The 20579-nt window shown below is 42.4% G+C and overlaps 1 protein-coding gene and 1 long non-coding RNA gene across 2 annotated transcripts in view; one reads left to right on the top strand and one right to left on the bottom strand.

Moving 5' to 3' along the window:
* Window positions 1-65: 65 nt before the first annotated feature.
* LOC146690185 (axonemal central pair apparatus protein HYDIN-like) overlaps window positions 66-20579 on the bottom strand; it is a 70782-nt gene continuing 50268 nt past the window's right edge. Inside the window, exons 64-93 of the mRNA XM_085435064.1 lie at window positions 19920-20124; window positions 19504-19736; window positions 19256-19404; window positions 18899-19094; window positions 18642-18738; window positions 18004-18243; window positions 17764-17906; window positions 17028-17252; window positions 16773-16933; window positions 16402-16496; window positions 16025-16244; window positions 15696-15896; window positions 15491-15617; window positions 14906-15071; window positions 14241-14388; window positions 13921-14128; window positions 13603-13824; window positions 12524-12693; window positions 11104-11302; window positions 5787-5939; window positions 5535-5705; window positions 5199-5308; window positions 4845-5067; window positions 3829-4038; window positions 3544-3707; window positions 2062-2212; window positions 1751-1981; window positions 1408-1632; window positions 915-1196; window positions 66-499 (exon numbers count right to left, since the gene is read on the bottom strand). Of these exons, the coding sequence (XP_085291190.1) occupies window positions 290-499; window positions 915-1196; window positions 1408-1632; window positions 1751-1981; window positions 2062-2212; window positions 3544-3707; window positions 3829-4038; window positions 4845-5067; window positions 5199-5308; window positions 5535-5705; window positions 5787-5939; window positions 11104-11302; window positions 12524-12693; window positions 13603-13824; window positions 13921-14128; window positions 14241-14388; window positions 14906-15071; window positions 15491-15617; window positions 15696-15896; window positions 16025-16244; window positions 16402-16496; window positions 16773-16933; window positions 17028-17252; window positions 17764-17906; window positions 18004-18243; window positions 18642-18738; window positions 18899-19094; window positions 19256-19404; window positions 19504-19736; window positions 19920-20124 (5535 nt within the window). The 3' untranslated portion in view covers window positions 66-289. The remainder of the gene's footprint in view (window positions 500-914; window positions 1197-1407; window positions 1633-1750; window positions 1982-2061; window positions 2213-3543; window positions 3708-3828; window positions 4039-4844; window positions 5068-5198; window positions 5309-5534; window positions 5706-5786; window positions 5940-11103; window positions 11303-12523; window positions 12694-13602; window positions 13825-13920; window positions 14129-14240; window positions 14389-14905; window positions 15072-15490; window positions 15618-15695; window positions 15897-16024; window positions 16245-16401; window positions 16497-16772; window positions 16934-17027; window positions 17253-17763; window positions 17907-18003; window positions 18244-18641; window positions 18739-18898; window positions 19095-19255; window positions 19405-19503; window positions 19737-19919; window positions 20125-20579) is intronic.
* Window positions 11300-12393, top strand: LOC146690187 (uncharacterized). Its single transcript, XR_014915678.1, has 2 exons — window positions 11300-11439; window positions 11955-12393. It is a non-coding gene; the product is annotated as an uncharacterized LOC146690187 (long non-coding RNA).

Here is a 20579-nt window from a genome sequence, read left to right as displayed (position 1 = left end):
AAATGAACTCATGATTCCCCCCATGTGTGTGCAGTAACAGGCATCTCCGAGTTTTCTTTGCAGAATTTATTCAGTCAGTTGTTAAATATTTATTGACAGGTTTGTCAGCTAATTACTTGAATCACGCACTACACAAGGAGATATTCTGGATTTTGGCAATAAAATCTTAATGAAGCTTCAGATAAGTCACTTGTCAGCATATGCAACTGGACCATCGTACAATCTGGCAATCAATGTCTTTTTCATTGTACTCATGTTGGCATCTCTGTCTTTCTATATTTGCATGTTTCTATAATGACTCGGGGCGGTGGCCCTTCAGGTAATAGACCCATGAGTAGGGCTTCCTGTAGCCCTCAGAGCTCTGACTGGAGATGGTCAAGGTGCCAAACCACGGTCCTGGAGAGCCATCTGGAGGAGCCTCAAAGGACACCTGGATGTTCTGAATCTCTTTGGATTTGATGCTTCCCCCTCCTTTGACTATAAAATGGTGGTTGTCAACCTATAGGCATAAACAGGGTTCAGGTTACATAAAATCAAAATAAGCTGCACTATTAAGTGAAGCACATAAACTGAAGCATTTATCAATGCTAAAAAAAATTGCTAAAGTGAAAGTTGTATCAGAGAGAAGCAGGAGTCAAATCTGTTGAAACATAGGGTTGCACAACAGAGTTGCACAATTCTGCCATCTGTTCCAGGCTAAATTTAATGTTTCATGGTGTCACAGTGAACACAGTGTAAATACTCCGCAGTAAAACATCCCTGTTTTTAATAACATTGACTTTTTTTTGATGTGTTTGAATTAGTATGTTGGAAATCACTTAATGTTATGTCAATAAGATATTTTTAGCTTTACGCCACTGCTTGGTCTGGTTTTCTCACTGTGCCCATTTTCACAAATTCTACTTGGTCTTTACCAGAAAAGAGAAAGCTGTGGTTTGCAGGAACACATTCTTGAAGGGGATGATGATGTTCCCACCAGCTTTAATGCTGAACGGGCCCTGAGACTGGGGGGGCAAGCATAACCCATGTAAGGGAAATATGTATTCTCCACCAACTCCTGAAGACAGGCTGAGCTGGCCTTTCACTTCTCCCAGCTGAGAAGGCTCAAAACAGACGTCCACGCTGGCCTCTGAGCCCACGTGGAAACCCGGAGTTACACTCACACTCTTGTCCACGATAAAGTCTGGGTAATCAGTCTGGAGGAGAGAGACAACACGAGAAAATTTCTGTTTAAAACTGGCAGAAAGATACAGACACTGAGTTGTGTGTTGACAAATTATAAAGAACACATAAAAAGGTGTCTTAAGAAGTGATGAAGGCTGACACTGAATGCATATAAAGTCATCCTAGCATGAATGTATACAAAGACAGAAGAGGGCTATTTCTTCTTCTTTGTTTTGTTTTTACCTTACAGAAGTACGTGGTTTTGAAGCGGGCATAGTTGATAAACTTTACAGTGACGGTGTGGCTACGGCCCAGTAAAGCGTTAAAGTGCACAGTTTTCTCTGGTGCTGGAGGCAGAGCTCTGAGAAGCAGATCATAGTGGAAGTGGCCCAGCTCACTGCTGAACAAAGTTAGCCGTGCTGTAGACTCGCCTGCTTGCAGAGGCTTGTACTCGAAAGGCAAAACACCCTAAAAGGAAAGGCAGACATTCACAGACAGTGCCTATTAGAGTTTGTTTATGGAAACACAGTTAGGGGTTTTGTTTGTTTGTTTTCCAAGTATGATGGAAGACGCATTCAGTATTCACCTTGGACTGGCCTGGCACCGTGTGCTGAGGTGGGACAATGATATCACGGCTTTTACACTCAGTGGTGAGGCAGGAAGCTGTGGTCAGGGGGTTCTCTACTTGAACGGTGGCTGAGGCCGCCCGGCGAACTGGTGTCACTAACTCTATGGTGGACAGGACTCCTGGAGACGTGGCTTTGAAGGTAACGAGGTAGAACAAGTACTCACCTGTCTCATGGTGACGGAATGTCACCTGAAGAAAAAGATTAAAGGATGTCATGATGGGTAACAAATGTCAGTTCAGATCTGGAAATGTGTAATGTTTGATCAAACCTTGGTGTTAAACTGTCCCTCTGTATATGTAAAGAAAGACATTTCATAGTCCCTGTTAGCATGGGCGGGGACATCGATGAACTTGATGCCCCTGAGGGACACTGTAGCATCTGGTTTATCAGGCTTCACTATCTCTAGCTGCACAAGGAACCTGAGAACACAGATGAGAACATTCATGACATGACTGAGATCATTCCCTCCACTTTTTATTAAAGTGCTAGAATATTTAAATTTTCGATTTCCACTTTACCCAGCTACAGTTTTTATCTCTGGGTCAGCATACACATATTTAAAAAAAAAAAAAAGCTGGTAAAGACAGTGGTATATTTTGCTGCTAAATATTTAATAACAGATTTTTAACAAATGATTTAAATGAGCTTCCTCCGAAGGGTGGCTGGCCTCTCCCTTAGAGATAGGGTGAGAAGTTCGGCCATCCGGGAGGGGCTCAGAGTAGAGCAGCTGCTGCTCCACATCGAAAGGAGCCAGCTGAGGTGGTTCGGGCATCTGACAAGGATGCCCCCTGGGCGCCTCCTGGGTGAGGTGTTCCAGGCATGTCCCACCGGGAGGAGACCCCGGGGCAGACCCAGGACACGCTGGAGAGATTATATCTCTCGGCTGGCCTGGGAACGCCTTGGTGTTCCCCCAGATAAGCTGGAGGAGGTGGCTGGGGAGAGGGAGGTCTGCGCCTCTTTGCTTAGGCTGCTGCCCCCGCGACCCGGCCTCGGATAAAGCGGATGAAGATGGATGGATGGATTTTTAACAATGGCAACATGCAATTTAAAGTAGGAGAAAAAAAACATTATTTTTTACACTTGAATGTGTCAGTTACTGCTGCAGAGATTTAGGAGACGTTTCTGCACTCGTGTCACTTTATTTGGAAATCCAGACAAAGATGTGATAAAAACTTATACCAAGCCACCTGGGACCTCCAAACTAAAGGAGACACACAATATCAGCAGCAACAAAACTTAAATTTCAGTTTTTGGCATTAGGTTCTTTTCAACATTCTGTGGCTTCTGTGGCAGGAATTTCAACAAATATGGCTGAAGAAAAAAGATAATGCAAGGATGATGATGCTGAATTTGGACCTTATCCTGACAGTAATCATGCCTCGAGAAGTTTTAATAGCAGCCCATTTCTTATTTTGATGTTTTGTATTTGTTTGTTAGTTTGAAGCGGTTGTTTGTGGTTGTTCTGATCAATGCAATTACATTATTAACCTGCAAAAACACTTTTTTCCTTAATAAAGTTTTATTACACATAAATAAACAATATTTGGTGGTTCCATTAACAAACTTCTCCTGTTAGTAAATTAGCTGAATATCATCTCTTGACCTTGTGCTAACCTTGCTGATTCAGCATGTCATATTAAAGTGAACTGACTGTGCCTGTGCTTAGAAAACAGTGCAACTTCCCCATAAATATAACCACACCTTTCAGCGTTTTTACCCCGATTAGTAAATGTGGTCTTAAGTGTTTTACCGCTGTTGCCTAGAGAGCCAGTTGTGCACAGGGAGCAGCACAGTGTGGCTAGTTTTTGCCGGCAGCTCGTGCACAATAGTGTCCTCTGCTTTAGGAGGATCAGCAGTTCCCTGCAAGGAGTACAGCATGCCTGTCCCATCGGGAAAAGCAAAAAAGACTGTTCCCTGAGGTAAAAGGAAGGAGAAATGTACAATTTTCAGGGATTAAATCCATTTAATCAATCAATCGTATCTACATGCATTTCATATTTAACTCAGTGCCACTAAAATGGCACTGCTCCTCTACCTGATGTTTCTTTCCAGAAGTAGTCATGGTCATAGGTCGGTAGGTGATCGTGAATGCCGTGTTCTGGTGGGGCTCGAAGTTCACAGAGAGTGCAGCACTCCAGTGCTCACCCTCAATGACAGGTGCGATGCTGTAACCCTGGTTTGTGGGGTTGAGCACAGACAGGGTCTGAGTGTGAGAGCCACGAACTGGGCAAACAAAATTCACCACCTGCACACAGAGAGAGGGCAGCAACAGTTCAGTGACAGATGGCTCAAAGGCGCTGACATTACAAAGAACAGATGACGTATGACGTTTAAACTTCTGATGTCAAAACATAATCTTCCCACATCTGAGCTACATCTGCTGATATGAGAAATTAATTCCTGTGTCATGGTAAAAAATTAGATTACCTTCAACTCAATCTCTAGATAGACTTCTTGTAGACATTAGTGTTACAGAGCTCATTGAAGCCAAGTAATATTTTTTAAAAACTCTTATATATGTTTCACATCGCCTGATGTTGACCTCTAACCATTCCTACAATCTGAAACACTCACAGTCATCTTTACTATTGTGCCATCATCTGGTTTCAAATTTATTGAATTTATTGACTGGTTACTGGAAACACTGTCCCATGTGAGTGAGCAGATTTGTATTAGAAACCTGAAACTATGCCATGCCATGTGGTTATTTAAAATAATTAAATGGAAACAGAATTCGTTAGTTTACTGAATACATAAAGCACTGCTGCTCTGCATGTGAATACTGAAAGGTAAGATCAAAGTCTCTCACTTTTAACTCAATAGCACAAATAATCACTTACAGATGTAAGTCAGTGGTTTTTAAAAGTTAGATCACATACATGCATCATGTAAATATGACACATTCTCATCCTCACTGGTCTTCAAAAGCATTCAGTTAACCTGAAATAGCTCTTAACAAGTAACTATCCAATGATCAATCAGATGGTTTTTTTTGTTTGTTTACTATATTACTCAACACTGTATTTGTCTGAAAAGGTGCTTCAGTCAAACCTCTCTGCTGGTGGAGGTGGCGATGCAGGAGCCAGTGACAGTAAAGGTGATGGGTGACGAGGAACCCTCCACAAAGCAGGACAGATTCTCATATCTTGTGTCGTTACGCAGCTCCACAGGGGCAAACGTCACTTGAAAGGAAACTTCCATCCCTGGGTTGATAAATCCTTTTAATGGCACAATGGACAACTCTGCAGGAAAATCCTCTGTTTTCCAGTTAAACCTGTAAGAAGGTGGATTGAAAAGTAAAAAGCAAATAGGAGGATATAATCCTGTGCATGTGACACCTGATTGCAATAATACAATACTGTGTGTCTGTGTGGAGATTTGTTTGCTGGTAGCGTCTAACCTTACCTGGCACTACTGTCGCCAGTATTCGTCATGACAATCTTCTTCTTGACCTGGCAGTGCTGGACCACAGCTCCAAAGGAAAGGCAGTCCTGGTCCAGCTGAACTTCAACACCCTGGTAGTTTTTTGTGAATTATGTTAACGGTAATCGTTGTTATAAGATCATGGCATTCAGTTTAATTCATATTAGTAATACAGTCTATATTCAGAACTTTTTTAAAGGAAGTCTGAAGGAAAGGTTTATTAAAAAATATTTTATGTGACAATTTACTCCTAGAAGCTGATGCTGATCAAGACACATAAAGAAACAGATTATCTGTTTCACAGTGAAATTTATGTACCTGGCAAGAGCCTTGGATGGTCAGCAGGGGTTGGATCAAGCCTAAACACTTTGCCTGCAGCTCAGCAATGAAGGGACGAATGCGCTGATGAGGTGAGAAATGGATCTGAACATTACATGATCCGCCACTAGACTTCAGCTTCAGCTCACCTTCTGGACTGAAACACAGATCCTGGGAGAGAGGGTGACATGAAGTGCTGCTCGAGTGGACTGCTGTTTATGCATATCTTGCCTGCGTTGTCTGTCTGCATACCTTCTGATCAATTGGTGTATCTGTGCTGAGCATTAGGGTGCAAGAAAGGTCGATACTGCTGCGGTTTACTAGAACCACCTGTTTTTTCATCTTCTGACCCAGTTTCAGAGGTCCCAATTTCACCTTCTTCTGCCTTGGATGCTCAACTTCCAGCTACAAAAAGTCAGGATATGATATTAAAAACATACTGATTTTGATACATTTTATGGTCAAATTATGAAGCCAGTGGACATCAGAGCATCTTCACATTGGATCCAGGTTTTTGAAAATCTAATATCAATAAAATTATTAAATATGTAGCTTGATTTTATAAATCTTACATGTGTTCAAGTTGCTTTTTTCAAACACATAATACAGTTAAATGCTATATTGATATAAGCCCATATTAGATCTAAAAGATGCCTTTTAATCCATCCATAACCACTGTGAGGTGGGTATTCAATCTATGTTCTAGGTGTAGGCTGACAAGCTGCTCCTGGAGGTCAAATCAAATCAAATCAAATCAAATCACTTTTATTGTCACATCACATGTGCAGGCACACTGGCACAGCACATGCGAGTGAAATTCTTGTGTGCGAGCTTCACAAGCAACAGAGATGTGCAAACACAACAACACAAACGAGCAAAATACAAGAATGGCCAACCTGAAACTAATAAATATATGTACAATATATAATAGTATATGCATTTCTGGATGTGTATACTAAATATTTTCCTACGTGTGTGTGTGTGTGTGTGTGTGTGTGTGTGTGTGTATACACATTTTTACAAATTAAATAGTAAAAAAAAAAAAAAAAAAAAAAAAAAAATAATAATAATAATAATAATAATAATAAAATATATAAAATATACAGAGTTGAATATGTGCAAAACAAGTGGCATTTATATACAGTATGGAGTGCATAATGTTAAAGTTCCAGCAGTGAAGCTGAGGTGTCTATGACGTGTTCAGCAGTCTGATGGCCTGATGGAAGAAGCTGTCTCTCAGTCTGCTGGTACGGGACCGGATGCTGCAGAACCTCCTTCCTGATGGAAGCAGTCTGAACAGTTTATGGCTGGGGTGACTGGAGTCCTTGATGATCCTCCCCGCTTTCCTCAGGCAGCGCTTCCTGTAGATGTCTTGGAGGGAGGGAAGCTCACCTCCAATTATCCGTTCAGAGCACCGCACTACTCGCTGGAGAGCTTTGCAGTTGTAGGCGGTGCTGTTGCCATACCAGGTGGTGATGCATCCAGTGAGGATGCTCTCAATGGCACAGCGATAGAAGGTCCTGAGGATGCGGGGGCTCATGCCGAATCTTTTCAGTCTCCTGAGAAAGAAGAGGCGCTGCTGCGCCTTCTTCACTGTTTTGTTTGTGTGTACTGACCACGTAAGATCCTCAGCCAGATGTACACCAAGGAACCGGAAGCTGCTCACTCTCTCCACAGCAGCGCCGTTGATGGTGATGGGGGTGTGTACTTCTCTGCACCTCCGGAAGTCCACTATCAACTCCTTTGTCTTTGCGACGTTGAGGGTGAGATGGTTGTCTTGACACCAGTGGGTCAGGGCGCTGACCTCCTCCCTGTAAGCCGTCTCATCACCGTTGGTGATAAGACCCACCACTGTAGTGTCGTCCGCAAACTTCACAATGATGTTGGAGCTGTTAGTGGCTGTGCAGTCGTAGGTGTAGAGTGAGTACAGGAGGGGGCTCAGTACACACCCCTGTGGAGCACCAGTGTTCGGTGTGATGGGGGATGAGGTGATGCTGCCCAGTCTGACCACCTGGCGTCTGTCAGACAGGAAGCTAAGGATCCAGCTGCAGAGGGAGCTGCTCAGTCCTAGATCCTGCAGTTTCCTGTCCAGCTTCGAGGGAACGATGGTATTGAATGCTGAGCTGTAATCTACAAACAGCATCCTCACATACGTGTCTCTCTTCTCCAGGTGTGACAGGGCAGTGTGTAGTGTCAGGGCTATGGCATCATCAGTGGACCTGTTGTGGCGGTATGCAAACTGTAGAGGGTCCAGTGAGTCGGGTAGTGCAGAGCAGATGAAGTCCCTGACCAGCTTCTCGAAGCATTTGCTTACGATGGGGGTAAGGGCTACAGGTCGCCAGTCGTTCAATGAGGAGATGGTGGAGGATTTGGGTACAGGGACGATGGTGGCCATTTTGAAGCAGGCTGGGACTACAGACGGAGAGAGGGAAAGGTTGAAGATGTGCGTGAACACTCCAGCCAGCTGAGCTGCGCATGACCTGAGGACGCGGCCGGGAATCCCGTCCGGACCAGTAGCTTTGCGTGCGTTCACCTTCCTGAAGCACTTCCGCACATCCTCCTCAGACACAGTGTGCGCACTGACGTCATCCGCGGTGCGCACACTGTCCGGTCTCATGGTGTTCGCTGCGTCGAATCTAGCGTAGAATACGTTTAGATCCTCACACAGAGAGGCCGTGGTCTGCGGTGTGCTGGTTTTCCCTCTAAAGTCTGTGATCGTGTTTAGTCCCTGCCACATACTCCGAGGGTTGTCAAACTGTTGCTCCACCCTGTCCCTGTACTCACGTTTGGCTGCTTTGATCGTCTTCCGGAGTTGGTAATGTGCGTGTTTGTAGTCCGATGTGTTCGCGGAGGCAAAGGCGGTGTTCCGTGCCGCCAGTGCCGCGCGAACATCTCCGTTAATCCAGGGTTTTTGATTTGGGAAGGATTTGACTGTTCTGGATGGGACTACATCTTCCACGCATTTCCTGATAAATCCACAGACTGAGTCTGTGTATTCATCAATGTCTCTGGCGGCCACGTGAAACATTTCCCAGTCCGCGTGATCAAAACAGTCCCGCAGCGCAGACTCCGATTGGTCCGTCCAACAGTGCACCGCCCTCCGGGTTGGAGCTTCCTGTTTCAGCTTCTGCCTGTAGGCGGGCAGGAGCAGGATGGAGCAGTGATCTGATTGGCCGAATGGGGCGCGGGGGAGGGCTTTGTACGCATCCCGGAAAGAGGTGTAACAGTGGTCGAGTAGCCGGTTTCCGCGTGTGTTAAAAAGGATGTGTTGATGGAGTTTTGGTGAGACTTTCTTCAGGTTTCCCTTATTAAAGTCTCCGGCTGTGATAAACGCTGCCTCTGGGTGTGCGGTTTCCTCGCTGCTGATCGCGCTGTACAGTTCCCTGAGTGCTCGGTCAGTGTCGGCTTGTGGGGGAATGTAAACAGCCGTAATAATCACTGCTGTAAATTCCCTCGGTAGCCAGAATGGCCGGCACTTAATCATCAGGTACTCCAGGTCCGGTGAGCAGAAGGATTTGACCGGGTGCACGTTCGCATAATCACACCAGCTGTTGTTGATCATGAAACACACACCACCGCCTCTGCTTTTCCCAGTAAGATCCTGTGACCTGTCCGCGCGGTGCACAGAGAACCCCTGCAGTTGTATTGCGGAGTCCGGTACTTTGTCCGATAGCCAGGTTTCTGTGAGGCAGATCACGCAGCAGTCCCGCATCTCTCGCTGGAATGAGATCCGTGCCCGAATCTCGCACAGCTTGTTCTCCAGAGACTGCATATTAGCCAGTAATAAACTGGGTAATGGTGGTCTGTAAGTGCGCCGTCTCAGTCGAACCAGAACGCCAGATCTTCTCCCTCTGCGTCGGCGTTTGCGGCCTCCAGGGCCAGAGAACAAAGGCGTCTCAGGTGAGATGAATGGGGGGTCTGCAAACGGAGCGTCCGTGTTGCAAAACTTGAACTCCGGAAAGTTATAAGAAAGACCGTCTTTTATGTCCAGTAAGGTTTGTCGGTCGTACACAAGGAGACAAGTAGGGGTGGGTTTTTATAATCGATTCATCGATTAAAATCGATTCTGGCTTGGATAACGTAAAATCGATTCATTAAAATCCTGAATCGATTTTTTAATATAAATTTATTGTGTCCGAAATGCCAGAATCTCTGGTGACATCTCACAAAATTTCAAGAACCACCAAACAGTAAATGAGAGCAGGTACAGGGATTCTTCACATAGACTTAAACACAGGGCGTGACCCGCGGATCAGAATCAGTTAGATGTCGCCTTTCTCACAGTCGGGGCTGAAAGTGAAAGCCGACAGCTCGCTGATCCGGGTCCGCGCTTTGTGTTCACGCCCTTTATGCGCTGATTCTAAGGCTGTTAGTTTGATGTCTCTCCAAACAATATTGACCGAACCAGCAGCAAAAGAAGATCCAAACGCTTCACATAAACATCGTCATGAATTCCCTCTTTTACTGTTTTGCTTCCATTGCGATGCGCAGCTCTCTCTCTCTCCCTCTCTCCCTCCCCCTCTCTCTCGAACAGTTTCGCTTTCTTCATTATTCGCTTGCTTGTTACGCACAAGTCTACTGTTGCTTACAGCGCTGTCGGCCGCTGTTTTTTTCCCTTTTACATTCTTCCGAAAAGAAAACCTCATTTCTGCTGTTCAATACTGAACAAATTTAAACTTTTTAAAATTATTCAAAATGCAAAATGCTTAGCCATGTCTCTAATAAAACCGCTGTAACGTCAGAGGTAATGTTGATTAATTAATGGTTTTCTTTCGTTTTTGATGTACTGCAGAATATTTTTTATAAAATCCCAGGCCAGGAAAATCACCTACATGTTTTTCTGTGTTTTATCTTCAGCTACTTTGACACAAAGGCATCTGCTGTGATGCTCACAGCTTGGATAAAGTCTTGCGAGTGTCAGCTTCCTTTTTATAGATACAAAAATATGTAAATGTACTGATCTGAATTATATTTCTGACTGTCAAAATTTCCCAGATTTAAATTGAATCGAATCGAATCGAATTAAATCGAATCGTGGATCGAATCGATTCGGGACCTTGTGAATCGGAATTGAATCGATTCTAGAAATCAGTGACGATACCCAGCCCTAGAGACAAGTGCTGCTCGTGAAAAAATAAAGGAAAAGTAAAATTAAACACAGAAGAAAGCCGTTGCTTGGGGGAGCTTGCGACGAGGTACCCAGGTACAAGAGAAAGCTCAGAAGGGACAGGGCCTTCTCTATTGCGGCTCCTAATCTGTGGAACAATCTGCCCCAGCACATTGGAGAGGCCTCTTCACTGTCCACTTTTAAAACCCATTTTTACTCCTTGGCTTATGACACAGTCTGACCCTGATTTTATTGTTTTAATCTAATGTGCTGATTTTATTGTATTAAATGTAATTCTAATTATCATTTTATACTCTTTTATTATTATTGTTGCTCTTTGTGCTAATTTTATTATTTTAAATATCATTTTAATTATTATCTTTTTTTTTTACGACAAAATTGTATTTTGACGAAAAACCTAAATATAGTTGTTGAGTCCACCACATGCACAGTGGTTCTCACCTTCATCTCGATGCCCTGCCCCAGTATCTCCACCTGTTTTGTGACACAGCTGTTTAAGATGAAGGTGAGCTTCTCGTGGTACTGACATGGCTCACGAGGATAAAAGGTGAATGGTATCTCTTTTACACCAGCAGGTGACAAAATATCTGCATGGAAGTCCATCTCCAAGAAAGCAGTGTTCTTGAACTGGCACTGGATGCTGAGGAGCAGAAGACAGGAATCTAATTTTAGACTCTCAAAGTCTCATTTATTCTGATTATAGTAACAACTGAGTGGTGGAGAGAAACAGAACTGAGGCATCCTGCTGAAAGCACAAGATTTGAAGGATCAGATTCTGTGAGTCAAATTTTTGTTTATCTACACAGCAACGTGCTGTTCTCAGAGTTACCTGACACAAAAAAACAAAAATCTGAATGATACTAGAGCCTGACTGATATATTGGTGGCGTCACTATCAGCGATATTAGCGATATGCTAGTATTTGTATTTGGGACGAATGATAAACACAAATTAAAAAGTAAAGAAGAGGCAGGAGAAACATCCTTTTACGATGTTCTGAGTGTTGATTTTGCAAAGTTTGTCAAACAGAAATAAACTATGCAACATCAAAATCTGCAGTTTCCCAGTGGCAACATATAAACTGAACAAATACAACAACTGGCTGATTCGAGCAGAATGTAAATGAGTAATCCATGGTTTGCTGCAGCAGTTAAAAAAAGCGTATTTTTAAACTGCGACACTGAAAAAATGCTGAGTAAAAATTCTAAATTGAATTAAAAGCAATTTATCAATCAGGCTCTAAATGATCCTCTTGTTTCTGGACCTTCTGTGTGATGTTACTTCCTGTTGTAGGAAGCCTGGGACAAGATTATGTGACATTGAGCTGCAACCACCATGAAGGGCTGACACAGTCATTAAGTTACTGTAATCAACTGTAAAGTGTTTTGAATGTGCACATGTTTGAGTGTAACTGATATTGTCATGTTGCTGCCCTATATGAAAAGAATTAAAGATCTGCTTCAGGCAAAGTTACAGCAGTGTCTCCCTCTTCTTCCCACGCATCATGCCGAGTTGGCCAGGACAGGACCAGCCAACGAGCCAGATAAGAGTAAAACCAGTAACAGCTTTTGAATGTTTGAAGAACCTTGAATCCTAGAAAAACTGGAATTCAAACTACGACAACAACTGTTTAACATTAAGTTACCATAAATCCAGAAAACTAGTTTAGAGATAAGAAATATCAAATGTCAGTTACCTTACATTTTAAAATAAATCTGTTCTGCTTTGATGATATTTGCAGCAAAACATTATGTGTTAATATAATATTAATATTACATATTATATTATATTAATAAATATGCGAACTCTAATCCAATAGTTCATAAAAAAATCATGCTTATGGTTCGGAGACTTAAACACACCTGATGTCCCTCTTGCCATTGTTCCTTAACACTAGGGTCTGAGTTGCCGGTTCCATACCAGGACAGTACAAGAAGCACTTCCCAAAGTTAAGCTTGGTAGAGGAGAATTCGAGACTGGGTGATACAGCCTTGCCTTTTATATCAAAGGCAAATGTTGGCCCACGTTTCACCTGATGAGATGAATCAAGAAGAAATTTACATCAGAAAGGGAAATGCCCAGAAAGCAAAACTCAATAATTATTATCTTTCACACCTAAGGCTGGGCCATATCATACCGTTCACGGTAATACCGGTATAGTGTTAGGCAATGATAAGAAAATAAAATGTCGCGATAGAATATGGGTAAAACGCACATGCGCAGTGCCTTTGTTTTCATACGCACATGGCAGAAAAAGCATGGCGGCGACGGAGAATGAGAAGGCGAAAGAGGATCGTCGAATGAAACAGATGAACCAGAATTGGTTTGTAAAAATGGTGCAACTTCAGTGGTGTGGAACTGGTTTGGCTTTCATCCGTCAGATACACACCAAAGCACATTTTTTGGTAGGGCATGCAAGCGGGCCGTCGTTATTACCGTGTTTTTCGGAAAATAAGTCGCTCTTAAAATCCTTTGATTGTCTGAAAAATGGACAGTGCTCCTTATAATCCTGTGCGCCTTATGTATTCTGGTTGTGCTCACAGACCTCAAACCAATTTTATGTAGTACACGGCGCTCGAAAATCTGTCAAAAAATGTTTTAGCACGACCTTGATAAGCTACAAAGCCACATTATACATGGTTATGCTCAGGATATGTCAGCCCATTTCCACTGGAAATGCCTTTTGGTTAAACTGTCAGCAAGGAAACAAAAAAAAACATCACACAATACTCAGATAGACAGACTTAGTTCTAAAAGATGATCTATTTTTATGGTATAACAATAACTGCTAATGAAAATGATAACTTCAGCCAAACTGCCTACATGTACATGAGCTTTTCTTAAAAGAGAACTACAAGCATGATGTTTTCCTTTAGACTTAAAAGCCTCGATGATCCTTTAAAGCATGTTACTTCTGTAAAAATCCACACCAGCCTATTACCTTGATATTTAGTTTGACGTCTTTGAGGTTGCAAATGCACTGGGGGGAAAAACACAGTGAAGACTGCAGCTGCTTCCCAGCATCGATGGCAGCATTTTGTGTTTTTGTGACTAAGTGCTGTTGCAGTGCTTTGGGACCCGTTAGTTCAAAGTTCACTTCCAGGATGAATCTTGACAGATTGGACACCAGAAAAGTAAAAGTGGATTGCTCTGAAATCCCCACCTGTACAGAAAGACACACAGGAAGCTCTAAGTTGTCATGTAAAGGAAGGTGACTGTACATATATACATATGAATATTTTTGTCTGTATCATCTCACCTCCCCAAAGTCCAGAGTTTCTTGGTGGTTGGGGGCAATCATTTTGAGGCCCCCCTCTGGCTTCTCAACTTGTACAGAAGTGCTCAGGGTGAAACAATCAGCCTTAATGATCAGTGTGAGTGGCTCTGACTTCTTCTTCACCCTCAGAACCACTTTGAAACTCACATAACCTTCACAGGAAGGTGTGAACGACACCAATAATGGCAACCTGCACAAAACAGTTTACAATTATCTGATGCAGTTTTCTCTTGGACTTTCTATAACATGCCATTGGGGAGCATATTTCATCGCTATCTCATTAAGATTATAATGTCATTAACCTGTTTTTGGGTGCCACTGTGCCAGTCATGGGCTCCAATATGAGCCTCGATTGCTGGTCTTCACAGAAAAGAGATGAAGGAACCACAGAGAAATGGAAGGGCTCTTCCTCTTCACTCACAAAATTAACTCCCTGTTCCACTTTTTGTCCTTTAAGAGTACATGGAAAAATTCAAAGTAATCTGTATCAGAATGTGATAGATTAATTTATTCTTAGAAACACCTATTGTGGCAACACATCTGCCATTAACACCAAGATATCATTAGAGACAGTATATTTACTAATCTTAAGGCATAAACTGAAAGAGGAGCTGTGTTGGAAGTGGGTTGCAAAGCAGCTTGCAGATGCACATCAACCGTAGGCAGGCTAAAGAAACTTAGGTAGCATGCCCTGTGTGAGAGCTGCCAACTGGATTTGTGGAAGGGCATTGGTAGAGCCATCAGCTGATGCAGGCAGGGACTGAGTTGGCAGAGCAGGACATCATCACACTTGCTGTAAATCTAAGCTCAATTGAATGACATGTATTCTTTGTTGCATTTCATTAGCCAAGCCAGTTAAAGACAAAAAATCATCTAATTTTACCATCAAAAGAAGCAAATACGCACAAAGTATGAGTATAAGGGATTATTTGAACGTTTGCTTTTGTATATATTAAAACTGAATTACCAAGAAGCAGTTCCCCAAAGTCAAAGTGAGGTCTGTCGAGATAGGTGATTGGTTCTCTAGCAGTGCCCACACATAGGAAGGGAACAGATAGCGAGAGAGTGTCAACAATGAAGGTCCAGAAGGACTCCACTGCATCCAGCTGCTCGGCAACATACTCAAAACACACCTGCAAACAAAGCAGACAAAGCAGGTTCAGGGGTGGCCAAGACTCATTCATGAAAACATACAAGTTACTGGAGCTCAAATTGCCAAAAACGTTAATGTTGGTTCTGATAGAAAGGTATCAGAATACCCAGTGCATCACAGTTATTTGGTATTTTCATGGCAAAAGAGAGGTGGTGGTGGTGGTGGGGGTGGGGGGGCTAGATATCAGGCAGGTGGTCATAATGCTATATACTGTTAGTTCAAGAAAAACACATGGAGTGAGTGAGATGAATAAAGACAGATAAAGGTAAAAGAAGAGAACCCAAGACTGACTAATGGAGAAAATGAGATCAAGATGGGAATGAGGTAGTACACTCTGTGAGATACTTTACGACGAAAAGACCATCACTGTTATGTGGGGTGCACTCTGTCTATTCTTACTTCTGCTTTGTTCCCAGGGGGAATGACACCAGATGGAACGAGACAGTGGAAATGGCTCCTACTTTTGTCCTCACACCTCCATTTGAATGAGTAGGGCTTACTGGTTGGGTTCACCACACTAAAAGACCTAAAGAGTCAACCGAGAGCATGAAACATCCCGGGTTACACTGACAGAGATAGAAGTTCTAACCTTACTTGCTATTACCTTGTTGATGGTACAGACAAACCAATGGCATGAATCTCCAAAATTCTGGTGTTTGGGTCCAGAGGGCCACTGAATTCAGAGTTACGACGGTTCCCACTGATGTAGTCTGAATCTTCCAGGTCAAAGTGGAATTGGGGCAAAAGGCTGCGGCCACACACTGAGATACACGGGACCTGTTCCCCATCCTGCAAGTTCTGAATACTGGAAGAAAAGTGCATACTTACAAAAAGGAAAGAAAAGCATCCAAACCATTGACGCCATTTTCAAAAAACTTGAAGAAAATACCTAGTTAAACGTTTACCTGCATGGAAATGTTACACTTCCCTTACCTGCAAAACAGCTTTCCCTGAAAAGTGGACACCTGCAGGGGTAAAAAGCGAACAGTGAAGTTCTGCCTGGCACCCGGCTTCATGGTCCCTACGCTGGGTTCAATGCTGAAAGGAGGAAGCTCAGGGTTCAACATTAGAAGTGACAACAAGTTCGCCAGAGGACGGGCTTCAGTCAGCGATCCTGCTGATCTGCTGCCAGGTCGAGAAGTCGAGGTCCCCTCTGTTAAACACCACATGTAGACATTTACACAGAGTCAAGTCCAGGTTTTAAAGTATTCACGTGTAGGTACAGAAAGAAATAGCACTTATTTTCAGGATCAAATCCAACAATGACAAGTTGACCCAATAATATTGATGATATAATATTTCTGTCGTACCTTCTTGGTCACAGCTGACAATATTGCTGCTTGGATCCATGAGAACTTCCCAGGAGAATTCCACCTTCAAACTTCCCTCATTCACAACCTGCAGTCTACGTGCGTGTGTGCAGACAACAAAAAAAGTAACACTCAGAAATACTCAGAAAGAAAGACATATTTTTGAATTTACATTTATGGTGCCCACTGTTGAGCAATGTAATGTTAGATATACATCACATATAAGCCTTTAGTGGCTATCTTTTTGATCTTTAGTATTTTCATTTCTATCTGATGAATAAGAAACCCCAAATAATGTTTCACAAGAATACCATGTTATATATTATTAGGTTTGATGACTTGGAATATGTTGTACACAAAACCTGACTTACTGCTGCAGCCTGGTTTGGAAAAGCATGGTGTTCTCAAAGAGGATGATGTCTGTGCTGCAGCTTAACTTCACATAGTCGCAGACAGCACTGATGCGTAATTCAAGCTCCACCTGAGAGCCGTCGACCACAGAGCAGCAAGGCTCAGGATCTGTTCTTATCACCTGGATAAAAGAATGTGATTTATTAACTTGTCTCCTTATACAGCATTTGACACCACTTGTCTCTCTAACACAATAAGCTAGGGCCCACATGTACCTTGTCCTTTACAGCCTGTTTGGATGCATCTGAAGCTTTCTCTGAAGAACTCAGCCAGTGTACCATCTTGTGTCGGTCATCCCAGTCAGCTACCTCCTCTACAGGCTGCTGGAACTCCACCTGGCAAACTTTACATCTCATTTGCAGCTGAGACAGAGTCACTGCCTTGCTGGAGCTAAATGTGACAATCACTTCCTTAGAGCAACCAGCATGAAGGTGTCCCACCTGTAACAACAAGCAGCTAAATGTTTTCCTGAGCTGGCAGTAAAACAAGCAAGAGAAAATGTAAAATTACTACAATCAGTGTCTTAGGAAAGGAACTGCGTGTGTTCAGAAATAATGTCTATAGCTGTATTTACTATTTGTTGATGCTGGTTTGATTCAAGATTTTTTTTATTGTCATTGTCAGCACTACCTCAAATATTCAACGCAGAACGAAATTATGTTGCACAAGCTCACATAAAAACAAAAAAAACATCAATACAAAGTTTAAAAAAGAGCAAGTATAATAAATAAATGAATATAAAGTCATTGGTACATATTTAAAACCACAAATTATTTAATTATTGCACAAGAGAAATGCTGATTGCACTGAGGCATTATTTTGTTTCAAAAATAATGCCAAACTAACCAGCGACTTTTGACAATGCACATTTTATCACTGCTATGAAAAAGTATTTTTTGGCTCCACCATTTAACAGTTTTGACAGCCTCTGCCACTTTGTTGATATTTTACCTGTGGTGAAAAGCTGACATGAGGTCCACTAGGGGGCCACTCAAACCTCAGCACCTGGCTGCTGCTGTGGTTGGTCATAGTAAAACTTTCTTTGTATGGAACGTTTACATGGCAGTCACCAAAATCCAGCACCTCATAATTACCTATAAATGAGAAATTAGGTCTTTAATAAAAGACTCAAGCTTCTGTTGAACTAAATCACAAGATTAGGAGGTTTTGTAAAAAAATCTTATGCCATACCTTCTTTTTCATCTTCATGATCTATATCCTGCAACGACCTGCTGATGTGATCTAGAGAGACGATTGGCTGGTAAGCCTCTCCTGTTACTTCTATTGTAGTGTTGCTCTGCTGGTTGTCCTTCACTTGCAGTGACATTTTTTCCTTGACATTCAAGGGTTTATCAGAGCAGAAGCCAACCTCAATCTCCACTGGTTCATTACTCTTCAGCTTTAGGTTTACTCTGTGCACCGATTTGTGCTCTGTGGAGAAGGAAAAATGTCAGAAACCATTGAGGAGTGGGAAGTGTGAATGGTTTAAAGCCTCACCCACTAGTGTCGGTTAGGATCTATAAATCATAAATTGGGACATAAATTGAATGGGAAGTTCTTGCAATAAGGTCACGTTGATGCTCATGGACTATAAAGAACTGCCAGCTAATGCGATGAATAGTTACAACAATATGTAAGACAGTACCCAGCAATGTTAAGATGGCCACTTAGGAGAGAAAGTCACACTACCTTAAGAACTCAGACTTAGATTAAAGAAATGTCAGCTGTATTTTCAGAGTGCCGTGGTAAAACGAGCATTAAAACATTACAGTTAAAATTACAGTGCACTTTTCTGTAGGCGTTGTTTCACAAATACAAGTTTTATTTACCTGAAGCACGCTGTGTGGAGTCCACTGAGGCGTTAATGTTGTCAGACGCAGCTTTTAGGGTGAACACACCATGCTCATCCAGCATGTCAATCTGGACCTATACACATTTTCAGAAAACACATTCATTATTCATGAAATCCTACCTAGACTGTTTGTTATGTTTCTGAATGCATTGTAAATAATAATATTTATATTTTGGTATAATTTGGTTTTACTGAATTTAAAATGGATAAACAGACGAATTTCCTTCTTCTCACCTCAGCTGGAACATTTCCATTATTTAACAGCACCAGGGGTCGGATATGTCTGCGCCCTACTGGTACCCGTCTGAAGTGCAGCACTGGGCTTCCTTTACTGCTCCTCAGACCTGGACGTACCACACAAACACTGGGCAGAGTGCCTTGTCCCAAAAGGTCAAACTCCAGCACGCTGGTCTTAATTGTGGGTGTCACTCTTAATCCAGCAGAGAGAAGAGAGCAGGGTGGGAGAAGTCAGCAGCAGAAAACAACCGGTGCTGTTACTGTTATTATATACAGTAGTAACAGGGATTAAAAAAGGGATAGAAAAACTAAAGACAACACCGCAGTGGCATACACAGTCATTTGCTTCTTTACCTTCCACTTCCCTCCACCTTGGCCTCAAACACAACACTGTAATGCTGCATTGCCTGAGGTGTGAAGGTGACAACAGCAAACGCGTGCGAGAGGCTGGGAATGCTCAGTGTTGTCACAGGCAAGTCAAAGACCTCAATGTGTCGGGATGACTGTAAAACATACATATTTTAGACTCAAACTTCTACCTACATTATGATAGACAGAAACAGTCCGATATACATTTATCCTTGTGACTTTAAACACTTCACCTTAGGCCCAGCACTTCTGATGGCCAAGCTGAGCATGCAGGGGACCTTGCTGCTGTTGGTGAGTTTGAAGCGAGCTCGGCTGGTTTGACCCACCAGGATTTTGTTGAAGATAAACTTATTTTCATCCAGCACAAAAATCCCTTTAGCATTGCAAAACTGCTCTGAAGAAAGCTGGCTACTGCTGCAGCACAGATGGTGTTCCTCAAAGATGGAGGCCATATCCAATACTATGCCTAGAAACCCAAAAAAAAGAGCTAGATATAATATGATTTAAGTCAAAGAACGGCTAGCAGTAAGTTTAGAACAGAATTTGATCTTTGATCAAAAATCTTTTTAATATGCCTTTGGTAATTTCAGGACTGTAGAGCTGAGCCTGACCAGCTTTACTGATCAAAAAAGAATCATGCAGCTCTCACCTGGCTTGCAGACTTCAGCCAGCAGTGTGTAGGGTATGCCATCAGGATGGTCTGAGGGGTCACGCCCAATGATGTCAATGTGCAGACCCTGGCTCCACCTGCCCAGCTGTTCAGCTGCACAGTCCACTGTCACCAGCTGCTGAGACCCTGGCTGTAGGCTCCCAATGCAGGGAGACACTGAGAACATACCCACGCTGAGGCGATTCTGAAAGAATTCAGGAAAATCAGAAGAAGCAAGGAGAGGTGATGAGAATACTGAAAGGAGTACTTACAAAAAGAAATCAAATTTAATGTCAAAGAGCAGAATTTAGTTTATTTTGCTTTACAAACTATTAAGCATAAAAATCAAAGACACTAAATTATACACAATTTTATTTCATGACCATCATCACCGTTTTTTGTATTGCTTCCCTGTTAAAATTAAGGGGTTTTATCGTGTTTCTTATTAATTCACTTTATAGACCTTTTCAGTGTCTATGTTGTCTGTTTTACTTTTGTAAATCCATAACAACTCAAAGGAACTGAAAGAAAAAATGTCAGGACTGTTTTGTGATTATTCATGTGTAATTATTAGCTTGACTAATCTCAAAATAAACAGAAAATGTAACTCTAAGAAAATTAATGAAGAGTCCAATGACTGTAAAACCACAAACAGGACCA

The sequence above is a fragment of the Copadichromis virginalis genome, linkage group LG16 (genome assembly GCF_057382275.1).
Source record: "Copadichromis virginalis isolate Kocher_CV1m ecotype Utaka linkage group LG16, C_Virginalis_male_GT1.1, whole genome shotgun sequence".
NCBI lineage: Eukaryota > Metazoa > Chordata > Actinopteri > Cichliformes > Cichlidae > Copadichromis > Copadichromis virginalis.
This window is presented reverse-complemented; position numbering and strand designations above follow the sequence as displayed.